Source organism: Stegodyphus dumicola, chromosome X2, assembly GCF_044657685.1.
Source record: "Stegodyphus dumicola isolate Sdum_Otavi_A_Nest chromosome X2, ASM4465768v1".
Taxonomy (NCBI): Eukaryota; Metazoa; Arthropoda; class Arachnida; order Araneae; family Eresidae; genus Stegodyphus; species Stegodyphus dumicola.
The window spans coordinates 6,677,767-6,702,018 of record NC_140781.1 but is presented as its reverse complement, the minus strand read 5'-3'; the positions used below and the strand labels follow the sequence as shown (position 1 = coordinate 6,702,018).

Here is a 24,252-nt window from a genome sequence, read left to right as displayed (position 1 = left end):
AACTCGTTCCAATTTCAGTAAGGACTCTTCATGCTTAGATAAATCTCAACTTTGGTTTAATATTTATTGTAAATAATAAAGTGAATTGTCATGTACTCGTCGAGATTAGGTCAATAAAGTGTTTTTACGAAGTTATTGCAATAAAAATTATTTTTAGTGACAAATTTGTGTTGCAGACTAAATTGCGGAAGTCTAGAATTCTGCTGTCTGCGGTATCCAAGCTTATTATTTACAATTCCTAAATAAGTATTTCAATCATTTGATAACAATGCCGATGACACTGAGCTAAATCAGTTATTTACATATAAGAAATGTATGGTTTTTCAGCATATCCCTTACATAAATGGGCCATTTGTAATTGAATTTCATGTCTTGGAGCTCTCAGCAATTTTTCTTGGGTCAAGTTGTAACCTCATTCGTAGATATTCAAATGTCAACTAATATTCACAGATATTCAAATTCATTGACAGATATTCAAATGTCAACTTTATCGTTTATTATGAGTTTCCTTAACTGGAATGAATCATTGGCATATTAATAATCTTTCCCTAGAAAGCTTCATGTTTGCAGAATGAGCCTGAACACAAAAAACTTCATAAAATAAGTTTTCACTTTGTCTTTTATTTAAGAAGTAAACTTCCAAAACGTAGGGCCATGAATCTGCTTATCCTTAAGGGATAAGGCAATATTACTATATGTAGTGTGCGTGATGCTAATGATTTAAGGTTGTCAAAGAAAATTTTTCAAACACAGGCAAATGTTTTTTGCTTCAAGGAGAATCCATCTCCTTCAAGGATATGACATTTGTTGCTTTGTGGGCGAAATTACAATAAACGAAATGAAATAAAAAATACAAATAAATGTATCTCCATCTACAGGCTAAGTCAACAATCAAAGAATTCAAAACCTAGAGGATAAGGTTTTTAAAATCTTGCAAAATTTGTATCGGAATAATTATCATGAACTAAAGCTGATAGATATTGAGAATATCATGAACTAAAGCTGGTAGATATTGGTGAATATGAAATCTGGTTAGATATTGGTGAGTCACTGAAATCTAATTTATTTAGTGATGCAGCTTTTTGAATAATTTTAGCCGAGATAAAATTAAAGAATTATTAAAGCATATTTCTCTTTTATATATAACATAGCATTGTCTTTCTTTAATTGGAAATTTGAATACTATTTTTGTTTGACAGATATATGCTAAACTATAAAAATTTTTGTAAATTGCCCAAGAACTAATATGTGAAAGAGGGTCTTTAAGAACTAAACAGCGAATTTTATTAATAGAAGGAAAACACTTTTAAGCTAAACTTGTGCAGAATCCATAAAATTTTATGATTAATTAAAAGAAAATCATAGAATGTCAATTCAGTTATTTTACGCATTTTTTATAACGGAATATTTTTATAATACGAAGTCGAAAAAACGATTTTAAAAACTATATCATGCGAATAGTTTTAATCAAGAGCCATATCCTTTAAATAATTAAGTTCTTAAGCAAGAAAAGATTTTGAAAATCTAATTAGAAGTTACAGTAAATGTAATTAGAAAACCCCGTTTGTTTTATTCAGCTGGGTGTTTATATATGGCACGGGGTAGAAGAAGACTAAAAGTTCTCAACAAACTGCAGTGCTAAAATTAAGATTTTTCACGCATAAATCAAGAAAAGGAAAGGAGTTCAGAAATTTTAACAGTTAACAGATATGTGCTAAATTCTCTTTGTTTCCACAGAAAACGTGTGAGACTTTCATAAGCGTAGCGAACTAAAGGGGGAAAAAAACAGTTTTTGTTAAATAGTTTAGCCTTGCATGTAATCCTTACATCAGCAAGTTCTGGAGATTCTGGAAGTATGGTTCCAAGACATTTGAGCTCTTCTCAATTAAAACATTAATAAAAAGTGATATGACATCGAAAGAAACTATATATAAATTCTGTGAAGAAATATCCTTCAGTATAATTACTAAATTCAAATGTAATTTTTACAATCTGCATACTCTTGAAAAATGACTGGGGAATTCTAGTAGCTAAATATTCTAGTAGCTGGGGAATTCTAGTAGCTAATTTTTTTTTATATTACAGTTATTGGTATTTTTATTTGTATATTAGTCGTAATATCTTTTACTGTTTTGTTTTACTTTCATGTTATACCTTTACAATTATTAGTTTTCTACAGCTATTTTTTAAAAGACTTTTTGTTGATACAACATATTCAGTAAAGCAAACACTACCTCGGTTATGTTTGATAAAGTAATATTAGTGATATAAATTAATTATGAACATTAATTTAAAATATAAAGCAATTTAAAAAAAATTATAATTTTTTGAATTTTCTGCTCAATTTTCTTCTGAATTGAATATTTGAATTAATTCATGAATATTTATTTCTGAATTTAAATATCTTTTAAACTAACATTTAATGTACTATAGCTTAATATTATGATAGAATGATACGTAACAATAATATCTAAAAGCAGATATTAAAATTAAAATGGACGTAGGAAAAGCATTTTTAAAGCAAAAGAAGAATCTGGAAAGCTTTTCGAATTATTTTGGAATTTGATTAAAGAAATTTTGTTCCAAACATGCATTATTAATGGGCGGTCATTGAATAAAAATATAGAAGCTTATAAAATTTTCATACATTTAAAGAAAAAAATCTACTCCAAATCCCATCATTTTTGTGTTAAAGTTTTAAAATAAAATCAGTTTTTTTTTGGGGGGGAGTAAGCAAAATTTCAGTATCTTCTGATTTTTCTGATTTGGAAATACATTGCTTCCAGATAGCTGATTTTACAGTATTCTAAATGACTTTATAAACTTTCACATTGCGTTACCTGCAAATGTTATCAAGCCTTTCGTATTCTTTTACATGTGTTATATTGATAAAGAACATATTGTTTCATGGTAATGAATTATCAGTAAAAACCTTCATTCGTAAATACGTTTCATCTTTTTTTTTTTTTTTTTTTTTTTTTAATGAACTGCTTCCAGTTTTAACTCACTGAGAAATTTAATGGATAATAGGTTTTCAATAATTTACAGTTCCCTCCCTTAAAAATTATCAGTTAGAAATTTTTCGATTAAAAACTGTTTTTCAAGATCACATTCTCGGTATGTTACCTTACTCTCCTAACGCTTAAGATATTTTCTTATCTGAAGAACTTTTTTCTAACCTACTAAAAATATTTTTATGCAGGAAGCTCTGTAAATATCTAACTTTAAGCTAGAATCCGCATAATTAAAATTATATAGCCAATAGCAAGAGGTGTCCGCCGATAACATCGCGGCAAAAACATCGCGGACGAAAACGTCGCGGAGAAACCAACGCAAGGCGAAAACGTCGTTCTACAAAACATCGTGGGTGAAAACATCGCAAAGAGAAAACATTGCAGTTCTAAAACATCGTGGTAAAAAAACATCGTCGTCGAAAATAAAGCGGTTCAAAAACTTCGCAGTTTAAAAACATCGTCGTCGAAAATATCGTGGTAAAATATAAAGTATCTACAAATCATCGCATGACGATAACATCGCAGACATACGTTTTTCAGGTTTTAATAATAGTAAATGGATATTCCCATAATGATTTGTGAGCGCAAGATGGAAAGAAGGATAATTTTTACTTTCACGTTTTTTTATTAACTAATAAATTTTTTCTGAAAAAGTAAGAAGGAAACTTAAGCATAGAAAATTAAATGCAACTTATAGATTACACTTTTCAATAAAAATTACCAGTAAAACTTTATAAAAAATCATTTATTAATGGCCTTTGTTGATTAATTATGTCGGTTTAAAATTCTATTAAGCTGCATTAATTTTCTATGCTTAAGTTTCCTTCTTATTTTCTCAGCAAAAATTTATTAGTTAATAAAAAATATGAAAGTAAAAATTATCCTTCTTTCCATCTTGCGCTCACAAACATTATGGGAATATCCATTTACAGTTATTATTAAAACATGTCTGCGAAAAGCATGTCTGCGATGTTATCGTCATGCGATGATTTGTAGATACTTTATTTTTTACCACGATATTTTCGACGACGATGTTTTTAAACTGCGAAGTTTTTGAACCGCTTTATTTTCGACAGCGATGTTTTGTACCACGATGTTTTTAAACTGCGAAGTTTTTGAACCGCTTTATTTTCGACAGCGATGTTTTGTACCACGATGTTTTAGGAATGCGATGTTTTCTCTTTGCGATGTTTTCTCCCACGATATTTTGTAGCACGACGTTTTTGCCTTGCGTTGTTTTCTCCGCGACGTTTTAGTCCGCGATGTTTTCGGCTGTAACCATAGCAAGAAACATGACTTCAATGAATCTGTTGTTTAAAACATTAAAATAACCTTTATTGATTTTTTACTTTTCTTTTTAGATTTTGATCTTTTAAACAATATTTTTCAGAAGGCAATAAACAGTTTTGAAATTATTTTAACTCGCGTTTTACAGCACCGCATATAAATAGACACTTTAAAAATCTAATCTTTTATACTAGTTTGAAATTTTTTTTTTTTTTTTTTTTTTTTTTTTTTTTTTTTTTTTCGATCCATCTCTGAAATTTAGGAATATAAGCTGTACAAAACCTAAGCTAACCCAAATTTAAAAAAAAAAAAAAAAAAAAAAAAAAAAAAAAAAAAAAAAAACCTAACTCAAATTTCAAAAGCTAAACTCCTAACACCATAATATACTATAAGTTTTCCAAGCATTTTTCTCTCTGATTATTTACGTGATGTTTTCTTAAAAATTGTTATAAGATTTAAAGATTTACTGAATACGGTAACTATTAATATTTTTCTTTCTTATATAATTCTTGTAAATTTTATATGCAGTCATGTTCGTCGGACTAAATTTTCCATTTTATGTATTTGTAATTATTCATAAACTAATGACATTTAAGCCATTTGTACGTAAAATAATTCAAATGATATCAGTTTAAATTAAAAAAATGCCTTTCGACGCCTTTCTTCTTTCTACTTCTCGGCACCTCTTCGAAGAAAGCCGTAAAAACTTTTGTTGTTAAAAGCCGTGTACATGTGAATATAGAAAAGTTTAAAATTGTACACCCTGTGTAAGACAGTTTGGAGCATAAATACGAGGAAATTGAGGAAGAAGATCTTGTACGTAAATGTGACTATCACAAAAAAAAAAAAAAAAAAAATTATAAAAATGTATGGTTAAATACTCTTCTCCTTTACTTCATTATTATAACTAAACGCTCAACTGTAGATTCAGTGATTGATGATTCGATTTTGCCCTCAAACAGCTGAGATCTTAAGATCAATTGACTTCTATTTTTTTTAAACCAGGGTAACATTTAATATTGGATTGGATTGTTTGATTATGACGAGGTACAACAACTATCCGTCTAAAGGATTCAAGATTTTCAAAGTGCAAAGATGCAAGATTTTCCAAGGAGAACTGATTTATATTTATGCTACACAAATGGAAACATCCACGATTAGAAATTTCGTATTTCTGTGCTAATTTCTCCCTTCAGTGAATTGTAAAACTACTTCGAAGAAAGATAACCAGAATAACTAGCTAATATGCAAAACGCGTGAAAAAATAAGACTAGCTTTATGTATTATAAAAAATGAAGATCGTATTTTTAAGTACGCTGCTAATGTTATATTATCAAATAGAATGCTTTTAAGTAAAATGAAGTAAAAATGAAGGTTTTTAGAACATTTACCAATTTCAGTTATATTCAACCGCTGTTTACGTTTCTTAAAAAATCGAAGAAATACTGTAAATACTTACAGATTTTAATAATTTAATAATCACTTTGCAGGCTAATTATCAAGTCCCAAAATTTAAAGCATTCGCAAGCTATGATATTAAATTTCTTACATCAATTTGTTTCAAGTGAGCCTGCAAATGCTACTTTATTTTTCCATTATTTGAGTAGAGCAAAATGGTAATTTGAATTTAAAAAAAAAAAAATTAAGTAATATTTATTCTGTATGGAGGCATGCAATGTGCAGTGTCAGAAGCCTCTTTTATTTATTACATTGATATTGCAAATATTCATAAAAATTACCAGTTGCGTTGTAAACAAATATCGCCTTTCCGCATACGTCATCTGCTATATAGTTGATTAGCATATCCAGCTACCAGACTGAAAGATCCATTGGTCGAATACCTGCGATCGATCTGTTGATTTCTCACTTTGCTCTCCAAAAATTCTAAAAATATGTCTACAGGGTATAAAATGTTTAAGTGTAAAGTTAATCATACAAAAAAGATACATTATTAAAAAAATAAAGTTGTAAATTATTAATATCTATATTTATTCTCTCATCTTATTAAGCAGCTATAGTTGTGTTTTGAATGATGGTACGCTGAATAGCAATAGTTTGAGAAGAACTGAAATTTTGCTAGGCCATTTGAAAAAATTACTTAAGGATTTTTATGTTCCATGCACAACAGCTACACTTGCCATTCACTTGAATGATAAATGCTTGGTAGCGCAGCGTAACATAACTTGACATATCAGCTCAAAAGTTTTGATGGATTCCCCTTTACACAATTCCTACATCAAAATAGAATTTGAATTTCTAAATTCTAATTATATGTTAAATATTGTTGACCAAAAGGACCACTGTTGCTAAAATGTACTTTTAAATTATAAAATGAATAAAAGAAACTTAGAAATGCACTGCTATTTACATAACAAAAATCAGAGTTTTATTTCCAAAGTATTAAGTTCTAAAAAATAGAACTTTTAAAAACTGTTTAACGTATTTAAGGGGGCTTTACTTAATCTGGAAATAATAACCCAATCAGACGTGAAGCGAGTTATTGCTAGGTCTGAAGTAACTGCAGGACATGAGAAGGTTCAGCAATCTTTTTATTTAAACAGAATCTAGAACATAAACTCACTTTCTCGTGCTAACAGTATTATCCACAGCTCATGCTGATGCAGCTAAGCAAGAACAATCAAATTGAGGTTAAAAGTAGAACAGTATTCAAAGACTACGCAATTTAAAACTTACTCTAAGCTGACTCAGTAATTCTAACCTTAGAGTCAAAATGAATTTGCCGGGTGCGAAATAACGCAAAACCGAATAATTACAACTATCCGAACTGAGCTGGCAGGAACTAAACGTAGCGTGCGTACACGGACAACGAGAAGCACGCTCTGTTTTAAAATCCAGAAATCTCATTTAAAAAACTAACATTTTCATTTTCATTCTGGCTTGGAAAATGGAAATACGAAGTTAACGTATATAACTTCAAAACTCAAAATAACTGGTTAGTTTAAATAATAATCCCACTCGTTTATTTATTAAAGAATTTAAAACGACTGATGTGAAACTTTGTCTCTCATTAGTATAATACCATTTCCAGAAATTCTCTTTTCTAAATGATTCTGATGTTGTTTTCTTCCATTCAAAATTTAAGGTAATAGACATTTGCTATCATGTAAGCCCTCTAATAAAACGGTAAGTGATTACCTAGATTTTTTAAAAATCTAGTTATGTTTAAAGCTGTATCTCCATTAATTCTAGTCTCATGCATTACACACTTACTATACTAACTATCCTCTTTGAAAATGTTTGAATTATCATGTTTTTACGCCGAAGCAGTTCTCATTTATAAGGTCCAAACATTCCTTGCAGAGTTTTTTGGCACGTCATTATCTGCTTGGTAAGTTATTACCTCTTCATTATTCGATAAATTTGTATAGTCTGATTTCAGATGGATGTCATATTTGGGGAGTGGCTTTCAAAGTATAAATATCCGGCAACAAAAATAGATCCTTCCATTTCAATACTTAAATATAAATTAAGTTACCACATTTGCTTACAATAGAAAAAGGATAATCTCGGATTACATGTAAGCTTTAGGAAAATGAGCTAACGATTTTAGATCTGAATCCTAGCATTTATTCTTATATACACGTTGCGTTTAAGGCCATGTTTAGAAACAACGTAATTTATATAACAACTTAAGATTTCACTGAAACCTTAAGTTATTATTGTTTAGAATAATACAGATATCTTCAGTTGATTGGTTGGATACATTTTATACAAATCTTTTTATCTGTTCCCGTTATTTATTTTATGAATGAATTTTTCTGCAACTTTTATTTTTTAATAAACGGTCACAGCTCGGTATCTTGTTGTGCCCAGAGATGAAAAAGAAGTTATGATAGTCAATTTCAAAGGAACGAAGCAAAGCTAGTATTTGTACTGATCAAATTCAAATGAGTTTTTAGGTGGAAATCAGTACAAAATTTCGAAAATTATGCACAATTAAATTAACCAAGAGAATTAATTAATCAAATTTCCCGTAGAATCCTTTACTATCAGTGATAAGATGTAATACGTGAAAAAACACTGAAGATGCGTATTTCTAAGAATGATGAACGTGAAATGGAAAACACCTCCGACAAAGTTTTTGAAAAATCTCTGCATAGCCTAATATCATTTTTCTTCTGATATTTTTCTATTTCATTTCCTAATCATTAATTTTATAACATCCAGTGCGGGATTTGAAAAAGTTCAATCATTCAAGAGATTTTTTCAGAAAAAATAAATAAATAAATAAATAACAGGTTTGAATTTTAGCTAATTAAGCTCATTCTTGTTGACAGAAGCCCGTCTAAGCCCAGTCTTAAGCCTCTGTGCTAATGCTTCCTCTTAGTTTCTGTTCCCCAACAACAGCGTAGGTGCCTTACATCTTAGAAAATTCCCAAGATAGAGACGCCATGTGCTTTGTCATCATTAAATATGTATTTACCATTTTTGAGAGAAGCTAAATAGGTTAGATTTATTACATTATGATGACATTTCTCAAAAAACTTCTTTGTGGCTCGTATATACGTTACACATGGGAAAAAGCATGAAAACGCCCATCTAGCCATTGGGTTTGATTGGAGTAGAACCTGGGTCCAGCTACACTAATAAGAGACATTACCGCTCGGCCGCTGGTAGACCCAATGAATGCACTAGAATTCCTACAGTACACTGCTCGACATTGAAAATGCAAAACCAAGAAGGAGTGGTCAGAAATTTATGCAAATTTTAGAGTAGACGCACATCACTGAGTTAGGCGAATGATATGAAATGCGAAGCTCTCTGTCGCACGTGAAGTAAGATATAAGGGAAGGAACGTGCAGAATGGGCAATCCTTGTGTCGTTATTTCTGCCAGGCGAATTATCGAAGAAAGTTGGTTTTTGCCCCGGAGGATACGTGTAATAGGAGAGAATGCCAGGCCACCGTCAACGAAGGCACTTCCAGCAGAGAGACGATTTTACGAAGGGTATGGTGATCGGACTGAGAGGGGCGAGTTGGTCCTTACCTCAAATCACAGCTGATACCCACATGGATGCGAGCACGATGCATCGGCTATGGCGAACATGGTTGGAACAAGGAAATGTGGGAAGAAGGAGGGGTGCAGGTGCAGCCAGAGTGACCTCAGCACGCGTGGATCGACGAGACGCATCCACCGACAAGCTGTGGCGGTCCCGCAAGTCACTTATACCGCAATTCTGCAGCATGTGCAAGATACGCTGGATGTTCTCGTGTCGACCAGAACCATTTACCGTCGACTGGTTGAACGTGGCCTGCACTCACGGCGTCCGTTAAGAAGACTGCCATTGACCCCACAGCATAGACGCCAACGTTTAGAATGATGCCGGACTGGAGCGATGTGGATGACAGAATGGCGAAACGTCGTGTTCTCAGATGAGTCACGCTTCTGTTTATCCAGTGACAGTCGCCGCAGTGTGCGGCCTCCACGTGGAGACAGATCTAATCCGGCAGTAACTGTGGAACGCCCCTACGCGCGACAACGTGGCATAATGGTTTGGGGCGCTATTGCCTACGATTTCAGGTCACCTCTAGTTCGTATTCAGGGCACTATGACGGCCCAATGATTCTTGGACAATGTGGCAATCCCCTACCTTCAGGGGCTGCGTAATGCAATTTTTCAGCAGGATAACGCCCGACCACACACATCTGCCAACATGCTCTGCAAGGTATACAGATGCTTCCCTGGCCACCGTACTCTCCTGACCTTGTCACAAATCGAGCATGTGGGGGATGTGATTGGACGCCGTTTGCAGACTCTGCCCCTGCCTCGTTCAGAAGACGAACTGTAGCAAATGGTTGAAAGGGAATGGAGAGCCATCCCTCAGGACACCCTCCGCACTCTTATTGACTCTATGCCTAGACGAGTTTCTTCGTGCATCGCTGTCTGCGGTGGTCCTACATCCTACTGAGCGAACGCCGTTCTCGCTCTGTATTCCGACTAATCATTTTGAAATAAAAATCACTTATTGATGCTTGCTGTCTCTGTCTTTATTCCAAATTTTATCACTTTCTGACCACTCCTCTTGGTGTTGCATTTTCAATGTCGAGCAGTGTATTAACACTGTTATTATTTAATATGTATATATTGTTATCGTAAAATTTGTAAAAAAATCCAGCATTTACCAATATCGCGTAATTAAAGACCGAAATATCTAATAAAATAATAAAATTTGGAAATTTTATCTATAGATATCCATAAAATTAAGAAACTTACTAAGACGAACTGATAAAAATCTCGTTAAAAATATTAATTTGGAATAAGTTCAATTTATTTTATCAAATTAAATCATTTTTAAATATCGACAATTTACACATTTATTTTCCTAACTTAAGTTAATAACATTTTATCAGAATAATATATCTACTGTTACGTTTTGCACCTAATCTACAGTTCTATTCCGCTTGATAACAGGTCAAAATGAAAATATATTGCTAAATACTTTTCAGACCCTCACATTTTTATATTGATAAATATCAAGATTTTATCATTTACCAATCTTCCAACATTAATACTAGCTTAAATAAAACTTAGAAAAGAAAAATAATAAACAAGTGAAATCTTCAGTGAGTCAATAGGTCACTTGAAACTAAATTGGCTTCTAGATTAATAAGAGTAAGAGCAAATAAGTGAGAAATTTAAGTTCTCATTTTAAAAATTTTTACTTGCCAGTACAGGAGTTTATTTTAATTTTCTAGGTGTTTTTTTTTTTTTTTTTTTTTTTTTTTTTTTTTTTTTTTTAAATAAGCCCTTTTTTTATATTTTCTTGTTTCCCACCTACGATTCCCTACCAAAATGAGTTAAATATTGGTAGTAAATTGGTCGTAGGTAGTATACTGGTAGTAAATATTGGTCGGTACTTAAATATTGGTAGAAACTAATATTCTATCCATAATAGACCAAAATGATTTCTGTAATCTAGTAAAACATTAAATTATTAAAAAATATTTCTGCAACTATAATAAGTACGTGAAAATGTAAAAGTGTAAGAAAAAATAAAAGTTTGGAAATGCTCAAAAGCAATAAAGGAATAAAATGAAAAAAAAAAATTCTCAATTAAAAATCAAAGTCTATATCATAGAATTTAAACCCTTAAAGTATACAAATTATATTTACATGCCCACATATAGACAAAAGAGTATAAATTCGGCTCACACACATGCATCAACAGTGAAGCAATTCTTAATGCAAAATCGAAGCACCACTGATACATATATATTCTTTAATTGCATCTGATGTACCTTCTTTACAATTGACAATTTATACAATACTCGGCATCGCATTTTACAGCACGTTTTAAGTTTTGCAACATTTGCTGTCCAGTTTATCTAACAAGTAAGAAATTTGTTCTGCACTTTTTTTTCTAGTTTGTTTTTTGTTGTGCTAAATGAATTTAATTATATGATTATCGTTTGTTGAGTACTAAATATTCTTCTTAAAGATTTGCACGAATTAAATCTGTCCCTTCTTCTGTCATATAATTTAATCTTTCTTTTGGAATCTAGTTTCGTAACTTGGAAGGCGAGCTCTTGTCGTAGAACCACGAAAGACACTCTGGCGCCATCTATCGAATAAAGATGCAAGCTATAACATGAGAGTTTAGATAAATAAACACCGACAATTCAAATAAAACGAGTCTACATTTTAGTTTTCGTAACTCTTAAAATTATAAATCACTTTTTTATACTTAAAGACCACTCTGAAAATGAATAATTTATATAGATCTGACCTTTGACATTTCTGTAAAAAACAAAATCTATGCATTTCTGGAAATCAATGCGATAGCAAGATCGTTTACAATTTCTTTTTATTTATAAATTGACAAGAAATTTTAGATATTTTAGCAAAGGTGAACGGAAATTTTGTTTTCTATTATCTTGTGGAACAACTGCAAAGTTCTTAAATTTCTTCGAATGTAATGCAAAAAAATACATAGCAAAAAATTATTCGTATAATATTGAAATTCAACCTTTTTCGTTTTTTAAAGTGAGAGCTAAAATCTAGAAAGCGAAGAAATATTTGTCTCGATGAAATTTTCTTTTGCATCATATTTAAGTAAGCATAACTTTCTCTCTGTGTTCAGCTACGCGTTCGGTAAAGAAAGGTTTATGGTCGTTTTATTGAAATGTGCATTAACAATGATCGATTGAAATTAGAAGTATCTTAGTGTAAGCTAAACCAATACAAATGCTTGATCTGGAGAAAACTATTAGCTGCATTTTTACAGCAGTACAATACTGAGGCAGAGGAAAGGAAAATCTGATTGGTTAAATGATTAAGGCGAAGCGCAAGGGCTAGCTAGCTAAGGCGAAGACTCTCGTATGTTCACTCAACGTAGAACCACGAAAGACATTCTGGCGCCATCTATCGAATAAAGATGCAAGCTATAACATGAGAGTTTAGATAAATAAACACCGACAATTCAAATAAAACGAGTCTACATTTTAGTTTTCGTAACTCTTAAAATTATAAATCATTCAACATTATTTCTTTCAACGGAAACCTCAAAGGAAAATTTGAAATCGATGGCTTGCTTTATTATAAAAGTATTTGATTTTTATAATTTCCTCGTCTTCATCTACTGAGCTTTATATATCTATTTCTTTAATTTTGCGTTAAACTTATTGTGAATAAAATTTTAATACGGCAATAAAATTAGCAGATTATTCAAAATAAATATTTTACAAGTTAAGAGGGTATTAGATTCTCCACGGCTGTATTATAATTGTTGTAAAGTTATTCGTTTTGGGCTAAATCAGTACTTGTTTTTGTGTTACCGACTTTTTTAATATGCTTTCCACTCAAATTAGACTCATATTACTAATTGAAATAAAACAGAATCAATACATTAAGAAGATTATTTTTTACTTTTTTTCATCTTAATTTTAAAAATCGGGCATAGCCTTAAAATTTCGTCAATATATAATAAGCCAAAGTTTACTGACAGAATTTCCATTCGATTAGCAATTCGTAGAAAACGTGAAGTGTCAAACCGTGAGGAAATAAAGGTTAGAAAATTGCTTTAATTATTTTATTAATCTTGCTTTATTCCAGTTAGTAATTCTAAACACATTTCTTAGCAACTACATGAACCTTTTCGTTGGAAATCAGAGAAGAGTTTAACATTATTTTCATCGATTTTAACATCGTAAGGAACACAGTAATGTCGTGATAAATATATGAACACTTCTTATGGAATTGAACCTCAAACTGAGCATATTAAACATATTAATACTTTTCCAAAACATATTTAAAGTGAATCTAACAGATGACGATAAAAATATTATTGCAAGAACAATTAAAACTATTTCTTATGTTTCTCCTGCTCAGTAATTTTTTCCCGCCGGAATAAATTAGCAGTTTTGGTCATCACGAAATATAGCTTGTAGTTATTTAATGAATATATGTTTACAAAAGCTTCTTTATAATTCATTGGTTGCTTTTAAAATTTAGTGGATGTAGTCTTCCATATATAAGGACAGGCTACTCAATGTAGAATAATTGGTCTGAAACTTATAAATTGTCCTCACTACTATTTAAAAGTACGAATTATCTTTAAAACTAACTGTTGATAGTTTCTACTAAGTTTGACTGTTATCATTTCAAAGAAATATGTAACCTTTTGACATCTATCGATTGGACTGTATTGCTTTCTTAAGGCAAAACACACTAGGATCATATACACCTGGAAAGAAGTACCTTCATAATGAACTCTAAAGGAATATACCGTACATGCCTTACATAAGAGGAAAACTACTAAAACCTCTCACAGCCAATCCGCTTAAACTGGTCAGCAGAACCACAGGCAAATTACAGATTAGCCACTCATCTGCTGTCCTGAGAGGTGAAGAAATATGACGATTCTTCCGTCATGAAATTCAATACCATTAACTGACGAAATTTTTCGTCAAATACAGATCACGGTATAATTAAATCCAGTGAACTCATTCTTGCTGCCCGCCGCTGAGATGTGATTAATTTAATCAGCGGTTCAGATTATCAAGATTCAATGCAATAAATGCTTAGCAAATGGTCTTCTCCAATTGATTCACTAATTTGATCATTTTACATTTTGTGTCTTATGGATAATAGACAGTACTTTTTAATTATAATTTATAACATTTTACGCCAATTAAAATGCAAGTACCTTCATTTTTGTACATTTTTTAACTAAAATGCCTTGCACAAATTACTGGAGTGTGAGGTTTCAAATCTCTATATTAATATGAAATATTCTATAGTTTGATAAAATGTATAGACTCTAAAAATTTTAATGCAATTATAAAATTTTCAAAGAAGATGGAATATTTCTTTTGGCTTTTGAAAAAAACTAAGTTTCGATTTTGAAACTAAGTGTCCATATTTTTTACCAAATGCGGCCGAATCCCGATTAACTAGAATAATACCGAGAACGCTGTCCACGGTTAACAAAAAAAAAAAAAAAAAAAAAAAAAAATCACATTTAATCCAAGTACAGTTCAAAAAACTCAGGGAAAAGAATAACCTATATTATAATTAAAACAAAATTACTGTTAGCGCATTTCTTCATTTTAAAATTGTTTTATGTGTAGAATAAATTTATTTGCGGACGTAAATTAAATTAGTACTCAAAATAAGAACATGTTGCAAATAACCGCAGAATAAATATCAAAAATAGAAACGAATAAACAAAGTCATCAAAGAACAATATGTACAAAAGAACATTAAAAATGTCGTTGAATTCAAACTTTGTTCAAATAACATCGGTAGGATTTTTTTTTTTTTTTTTTTTTTTTAATTCTTTGCAACACAATGCTCATATACATTGCCCTTCAAAAGTTAAGGAACAGCATGCTTTTGTGTCTAATCTGAGAATGAAGCAACATAGAAACAAAAAATTATGAGGCCATGTTCATTAAACAGTTCTTTAATAAATGCAATATAGAATAGACTAGAAGAGAAACACGCTAATGTGACAATCAAAATCGTAAAAACCACCTTGTATTTAGCGTAAGTATAATGAAACAATCAATCGATTTCGAGGGCAGCTAAACGAGGGCTTTTACGATTTTGACTGCAATATAGAATGTTTCTAAAATTCAACACAAACATGATTTACAACAACAATTGCACTCTTGACAGAGAAAGCAGTATTGGAGAAACAGTATATCACTGCTTTTTTTGAGGAAAAATGGAGTGGTAACATTACAAAAATGGGTTCTAATAAGGAATGTGCCCATTCCTAGCTGAACTATATTGGCGGCAGCGACGTTCCATGCTGACAATTAAGTTGTCGATCAATGAAATGGGAAGCAAAAACCAGACATGGAGTAATCCTTGTTCAAGCTCATCTAATAACCTTGGAAGAGGACTTAAAGCACCAACCTTTCTCCCAAGGTAGTCCCACAGATGCTCTTTTGGATTCAGGTTTTGGGATTGAGCTGGCCATTCATTCCGCTTTATACTGTGATCTTCAAGATATTCTTCAGCAACTCGACTCGGTGCGGTTGCGCATTGTCGTTCATCAGAAGAAATCCTCCAAGACCAATAGCAGTGGCATATGGGCGGGCATGTTGATCAAGGATCTTGTCTCGATATCTCACGCCAGTCAAAGTTCCTCCCTGGAACACATGCGGATCAGTGTGACCATCGAGAGAGATCCCAGCCCAAACTATTATTCCACCATCTCTGTAACTGTGTCTTTCCACAATGTGGGATTGGTTGTATCGGGTACGTTGTTTCCTCCAGATCAGCTGACGACCTGAATCACTCTCCAATGTGAACCTGTACTCGTCTGTGAAGAAATCAAACGCCCATTCTTGACTGGTCCAGGAGACGTGTTCTCTTGCCAAACATAAACGGGCAATTCTATGTCCTCGAGGACACAAACAACTGGTCGTCTTGCATACTGACTTGTATTTTTCAGGCGTCTACGCACTGTAGTAGCTGAGATTTTTGTCCCTGTTACCAACAAATGATCTGCCATGAGATGAAGCACAGTAATGTTGCTCCTGCTTTGGGCCGAAAGAGCTAAATAACAGTTTCCCACAAGTGTTATAATTCTTGGTTTGCTTGGAGCATGTCTTCTAGACACAGAATCCTCGGACTCAACCTGATTCTACAGTCGCTGAGCCACACTACGAGAGACTTTGAGATGTCAAGCATCAACAGATTGTGACATCTCCATTTCCATCCATCCGATCGTCCACCACCTCAACGAATAAGGCAAACGACTTCTCCTGGATATTGTCAACGAAAGTTGGAATTTGGAAGAAATGTCATATTTCAAAACTTATAATACTTAACTTCAGTGTAAAGAGAAAGTTACAACATTGAACACTAAAACAAGGAGATGAAGACTCATTAACAAACTTAGCATTCTCGAAAATTGAAAACTATTTTTACAGAATTAGCGTGATATTATAGTAAATTGTAATGCTGTTGAGTTCCGGTAAAGTTACTCGTGTTAATATGCTTTGCAATTTTGTCTAAACTTTAAAAAAAACGACACCGAGACAAGAATCTATCGTTAATTTGCACGAAATACTAAATTTTTCATCGAATCATAACACAGTAGAAGTAGATTTTAGTATGAATTTTTCAGTAAGTTACTGACATTTTATTTGACTTTTCATGATCAATGTATAAAATATATTTCATTAAAACCTTCATTACCTTTCTAATTATGACAGTAAGAAAAATGAAGGATATTATCAAAACGTAAGTGCTCTAAATAAAGGTCTGTTTGGGGCATTTAATTTGATATTGTAAAATTATTCTCTATTGAATATTTTAAGAATATTCTTAGCTGTGATTTTTTTGTAATGAAATTTTCGTTTACAATTCTTGTTAGGAATATCATATGAAAAGGAAGGGATACTAGTAGCAATTAAATTTAACTGAATGAAACTAATAAAGTTTTGAATCTTTAAAAATTAAAAATTGAAGAATATTTAACAAAACGCTTTCATATTAAATATTTATAGTTTTCGGTATGACTTTTAAATCTCATTCATGAAATACTTTAAAAATTAAAATTTTATACAATTGTGTACTTTTTGTCAAATTTTTCTTGCTACCATTTGAATACCATTATACAAATATTCAACTTTGTTCTTTTTTTTAATAGGTCAACAGAGGAAATATTCTCTTTGTTCATTAGCATAGCGTTTATTGTGGATGCAGGAAGAGATATGTATAAAAGTAAGTTAACTTGTAATATTTTTTAGTGAAGCTGAAACATTTTATGTATCCTAAAGAGCCACGAGTTACGTCGTGATTAGGATAAAGTCGAAGTAACTTATCGGCATCGTTCAGTACTCCTAAGAAACATCCGGATCTGGATAACGCACTAATTATAAATGCTTAGAGCGCAGCTACAGTCCAAATCCTTACGACATATTTTATATCTTTATCTTCATTATTTTATTAACATAAACGAAGATAATTTACTCAAATTAGTACATATTTTATTCGCATGAGGACATCCACTTTTTGAAACCTTTCTTCAAACTGAATTGTGATAGACTTTTAATTCATAACACACAAAAGCTTTTAAATACGTGGATGGTCAAAATAAGACGGCTGCAGTCAATATTTGGCGCAAATTAGTCGCGATGGCGATATCTCGTAATAAAAAATACAACAATTTCGCATATAATTGCACTCAAATCATCTATCTATATACAATATTCGTAACAATATTAAGTTATCAAATGTTACGCGACTCTATAATTGTTACACAATTTAAGGTCATTAATTGAGAAATATATAGAAAAAAGCTGAAGCTAACAGGCGCCTATTAGCTTCAGCTTTTTTGTATGTATGCACATACTTCAAATTGTTCCTGTGTCGTCTCATCATTCCGAAGCAGTTTTTTAATTTATATCACTATGTCTTTTTTAATTTCTTTCTCTTTTTTAATCTATCTAGCCTTCTTATGTTGGCATTATATAAGGAAACTCTCATTCCGTAAATTAGAAAATATTTAGACTAGATGAATTTTCTTGTTGTTTTGAATAACATAAAACATACAAAGAAAAAAAAAAAAAAAATTAGGTACTTTTCCGTTTTGCCGGCGCAAGCGATAAAGTCGCCAATAATGGTAAAACCGATGCCAAACGGAATATTCTCGCTGGTAACCTTTTACGCCTCATTTTCAAAACAAGTCGCAGCTTTTTCTTATCAGATTGATTGTTTCTTTCAATACTGGCATATAATTACATAGAATTTTTATCAGATAGTTCAGTTTTATGTCTAAGGCCATTTTCGGTAATTAAGTCAATTAGGATGCAATCACAGCGCTTACCCTAAGCCGAAAATATAGAAATATTCATCCATTCTAATGAGAATGCATTAGCGAAGTAAAGCACTGCAGTTTTACATAATTTCTGAGTAAGCTATTCGTACGAATTGAAATATTTCTTGTATTTAAACTTGTGTTCCAAACTAAGATTTAACTTGAAATTAATGTAGATAATTACTGAGAGCATTAGGTCACGTGATATGAACCGGCGAATCAGGATGTTGAACCATGAAAGCATAATAAATTCTTAAATTAATGTCTTTTTGCAAACTTATTGTCTTTATTTATTGGCTTTTTATAAAATTTTAAGCGATATTAAAATGTTTATGCCTTCTTTTTTTAAAAGAATTCTTAGAACTAACATTTTTTTTAAATATTTTTCATGTGTATGCTACTGTATGTTGTCGACAATAAAGTCTGCTTGGCGAGATTTGCGCCGGCGAAACGGAAAAGTACCAAAAATTATAGTGATCCAAAAACTGAAAATATCTGTTTTCTGTAGTCCTTAGTACTTCGCTGCAGGTATTTTATTGTTATACATTTGCAAATTTTATGTGGTTTCCACGAGATAGCATCATTTTTCATGTCGAAGATCAGTTGCGCATATGTTAATAGCTCAGGAGAGATAAAGGGAGTACTGCCAATTTCAAAATACAAAAAATAAAACATGCCGTAGTTTAGTGATATAAATGCTTAGTTTACTGGTAAAGATACACTAATTAATGAATTACTTAATGTATAGTCATCAAACATAAACTTCTGAAAGTTATGTAAAAGTATACTGTTACAAAGAGTTAAAAATATTTAATAGGTACAGACTCAACGTCAAACATTATAATTCCATTTTTATGCGCATGAAAAAGCAGTTGAAATCTACTGCATAAGAATGCAGAAATGCAGAAACAGCCCTTTTACGTCATCACCCGACTATTGCACTTTAAGGAGCATTTTTAGTTGACTAAAGCTGCAAAAAAATCGCGTTGTTGTGACTTATCTCACTTTTATGATAGTAACATCAGAATAAGCCTACGATAGTCATTGTGGCAAGAAGTGCAAGATTGAGCCTGTAGTTGGCAAGAGCCTTGTACACCATACAGGTGAAAGTACGACTTTGCTCAGTTCCGCCCCACCCCCAATTTTGATGGAGTACACTCAGGGAGGACTAGGGTTATAGTAGGGTTACTGTTATACTAGGGTTTTCCACCTTCTTCCTCTACCATCAACCTCTCGAAAGGACTTTCATCTCGGCGCATGTTTGGAGTGATCCCTTGCCGCACAGACACTATACGTTTACAAATATCCATGCCTTCTCCGGAATTCGAACCCGGGCCCTTCAGTACGGCAGTCAGCGTCGCCTATCCTAGTTGAAAGGCAAAACAGTTCGTCTGTTGAACGACATAGGCGAGAAACTTGCCCTTTAAAATATTCAAATTCAGCTTCACAACAGTAGCAAAATCAGAGTTAGTTTTTTAGTAGGATAACTTAGCCATTATGAAAAGTTCTTTCGTGATGGCTAGCCTCAACCACTGTAGCAAATCGCAACACCATTTTCTGTTCCTTTGTGACAAAAAACATAATCTTTTGTTAGTCCTGTAATATTCTAGCTAAAATAGAGTTCTGTGAAAGCTAAAATACTCAAGAACGGCAGACTATTCGCTGAGTTATTGTAAGTAACAACTCCGGAGAAAATTTAAAATACCCTTTTATTCCAACTCAAAAGAGATGTACAAATGGCCCCTCGTGGGCGTACAAGCCACCACATGGGTCTTTAACTCAAGATAGAAAATATGAGGCTAAACTAATGCTAGATAAATTTAATCAGACGAAAGTGCACAGACTCAAACTCGCTTTTAATAAGGGATACCCGGCATATACTAGCACGCACGTATTAAGTACGGCCGTATAATAGCAAGCCTTAACTAATAGCAACAATGTGGCCGAAAGGTAAAACACACTCTCGGACTGAAGTAACCCAGACTTCAGATTAAATACTATTGTACATTATTTGCATAAATCGTAATACTGAAAACTCATCCTGGCAGGGAAACATAGGTAGAAAATTATAATGTAAAGGAAAGGCTTGTTCCCCCAAAAAATAACTGTTAGGAAAATAAAGTAAAGACCCCCTTGCATTGTGATTTCTATGACAGAAGGGTTATTGTAAAATGTCCTGCAGTATCAAGATACGTAATGTACAATAGTCCGTAGATGAAATATCAGGGGACTTCGCAGGAATACTTATTGAGGCTAGCAGGAATACTGAAAGTATGTGTATACAATACTTGTATCAGTCTTCATACAAGTATTGCATACACATATACACACATATACACATATATCAGTTTTTCAAGAAATGTAGTGATACTTTTCGAACCCTAACTTTTTGCTTTATCTTGATGAAGTTTCAATGTTTGAAACCATTTGGATAAAGAAATGGAATTTCCTCTGAAAATATCGGTCCTAAAACTTTCTCTTAATAGCACGCTGAGTTGATTTTAACATTTCTTTACACTCTTCTTATTTTTAATTTTGCATTTAAGAGAGTCCTGGGACAATCATAAACCCCTTACTGAAACTTTTCTTGGCGTCGATGGAACGAAGTTTGTACACGAACGAAGTTTGTGTGAAGTTTGTTTTTCTCTTGTTTGTACACTAGCTTTCGATAATAAATAGATCTCTTTTTGTTGTTGTTTGTTTTTGCTTTTTGTTTGTTTGTTTGTTTGCTGAAGTCATTTACTTAAACCCATGCTTCATCAAGGGTCACAACGTATTTCCATTGATCTCCTACTAAATAGTTTTCATACAGGGTTCTACAGTTTGTTCTGCATTGAGCCACATGCCTCGCAAAAGCTTGTGAAAGTTATGCATTTTCCTTTTTTTCAGTTATAAATCTTGGTTTATTGTTTTATTTATTGTTGTTACAGATGTATTAGAAACAGTACGTATTTTTTCGTGCATTCGTTTGGATTCATCTTTCCATGCAAAAGTAATAATTGAAGGTTTTTCATTTTTCTAATGCTGTTTAGTTTGCACTTAGAAATTTTAATATCATGCATTTTGCAACGTTTTTGAGTTATGGAATAAGAACATTTATCTTTGGAAAGCGCAACACATATCCTTCAATCTACAGCTTGTTTGTACGCGACATTTTAAATGAAGAATAAATCTAAAAGTAGCAGACGATTTTTCTCATTTGAAATAATAGGCTGTTCAAAAAATATTTATTCCAAAACAATTGCTTTTTTCTTTTAACTCTATATCAAAATCCTTCTAAAAATGTGTAAACACCCTCTGTACAGTCTCTCATTGTTCCCTTTTGGTCATATTTCACAACAATGGTGCAATCAATATTGCTGCAAATGTGTCATCAATATCCTATTTCACATAAAACTCTGAGCCCACTGAACACCTTGTTAACCGACATAGGTTATGGTTTCGTTATGGTCTCAACCCGAATACGTTGCACGTTAAACATGTGTCATCCAACTTATGGAATAGAAAATATTTGAACACTTTATGTACACTGGGTCCTCTTTTACTGCATCAGTTCGCATTTAAGTGATACGTCAGTTCCCCCTAAAATTGAAAATGATAGAAAGTCAGAAATCTCTTTAAATAGTGAAAGTCATTCTGAAAAAATCAGAAGGAATATAAATTTCCAATAAAATGCGATGCAACCTATCAAAATTGCGTAGAAATAAAAAAGCAAAAAATGGTAGATAAGGTTGTGAAGACAATTAGAACATTGATTATATTCAAATATAACATCAGTATTTCTTAAATCAATTTTAGAGACTATAGAAGTATTATAAGTCTTCTGTCTAATGAGTGCTTTGAATTTTTTTACACTCATATATACTGCACATTTCTTTTCAGATTTTAATCATAATTACTTCTCTGCCGCTTGCACGGAAGATAGTAGTCCTACAGTGGAATTTCCTTTCTGGCTCAGCAATTCTAGCATCAACGAAACCCAAGGGGATGTTTCCATGCCTGCCCCTTGTAAGCGGGAGAACAGCCTGCTTTTCCTGCTTCTCATGTGTGGCACCGTTTGGCTCGCCGTATCCCTGTATAATTTCAATAAAACGTAAGTTTTTCACCTACAGATCATGACCTCATTTTTCTCATTTTAGCATGACATCATTTTAAAAATGACGTTTTAATAATTCTTGAAATATTATCGTAGTAAACCGCAGTGTCATTTCAGAAATAACACCTTATTTCGTTTCATTACAGGCCATACCTTCAGGCCAGCAAACGTGAGATTCTGGCCGACTACGCCTTGCCTGTAGCAGTTATCTCGATGAGCTTCCTAGGATCATTTGTGTTCAGGGATGTGGCGAGTATGTAAACGTATACTTTTATTTCCAGTATTAAGTGGATCTAACAACCCGAAAAAGTAAAGAAACCTAATATCAAATGCAATTTACTTACGCTTTTGAATATGATAGCAATGGATAATTTTGTGCGTAGCGTTTGCAGACTTCGATTAGTTTACCCCTATATTCTTCCACTGCTACATGTTAAATAAATTTTTAAGGGTATTAAAATATTTGTTTGAGCTCCATACTAACAGCAGGATAAAAAGCTTCCAGAAAAAGCTTTACTTGTGCCTAGAGTTCGTCAATTAATAAGTATACCTCACTGAATATTTAGTCTTTCCTCATTTCTGCGCCTTACAAGTTACTTAAAGAAAATACTAAACAAATTGTTTATTATGCTTTATCTATGTTTAATACTTTATTTTCTGGTTTAATGCTGCATAGCAGAAGCTTAAAAATAATGTATCCACCAATATACTCGAAAGTTATAAAATCTGAAATTATATACTGTTTCCGAAGGATTAAATATGCTTATATGAACCACCATTCTTCAAAGGTTAAATTTTGTAATGTAACACTATAAAGTACAAACCGCAACAGTTCACGTGGTATTATTAAAAATAACACTTTTATAACTTCTTAAAATTTTCGTATTATTTATTATTGTTGTTTAGACATATTTTCAATGGGATTAATACTGTCATTAGAATAGTGATGACGAACCAATGATATACCTGCCATCTAGGACATACCACAACTGCCAGGGTTACACACAAGGGATCAACATCAGCTAGCAAATATTCTGCCTTCTCTAGAGCAAACATTCAATAAAATATATGATTCAAATGAATATTCTCCTGAATTCCTTTTAGCTTTTTCACTCAAGTAAACAAAAACATCAATAATTGCTTTCATTTACTATTAGATTATGTTCGCATATTATTTCCAAATGGTAGCTTTATCCCTTATCTCTTAAGATATTGTCTTTAAATTTGTATTTTCAGTTACAAATTGAAACTTCGTACTGTCAAATGCAAAGTTTTTCGGACTAAGATACAAAATTTTATGAAAACAATTTAATGCAATTTGATGGGAAGTCAGAGCAAATATAATACGATCGCCGTAGCACGAATTTAAAATTTTCGTTATACTTTGACAAGCTAAATACAAAGAGTTCCATAATTTTCTGTACAAATTTCTCATTTTCGGTACATCATGCAAGATTTAATATAAAAATTTATATATATCATTGTTCTGGATCGGCTGCCGATTCCGTTAATATTAATCTGGAATCCTTCAGTTAATCAACCAAAGAAACTATTAAGTAT

The 24,252-nt window shown here is 32.2% G+C and overlaps 1 protein-coding gene across 2 annotated transcripts in view; it reads left to right on the top strand.

Annotated features, from left to right (window-relative positions):
- LOC118195362 (solute carrier family 4 member 11-like) overlaps nt 1–24,252 on the top strand; it is an 842,086-nt gene that overhangs the window by 789,438 nt on the left and 28,396 nt on the right. For both annotated transcript variants that reach the window (XM_085809451.1, XM_085809450.1), the window contains exons 12-14: nt 17,427–17,500; nt 22,479–22,689; nt 22,839–22,945. In XM_085809451.1, the coding sequence (XP_085665577.1) occupies nt 17,427–17,500; nt 22,479–22,689; nt 22,839–22,945 (392 nt within the window). The remainder of the gene's footprint in view (nt 1–17,426; nt 17,501–22,478; nt 22,690–22,838; nt 22,946–24,252) is intronic.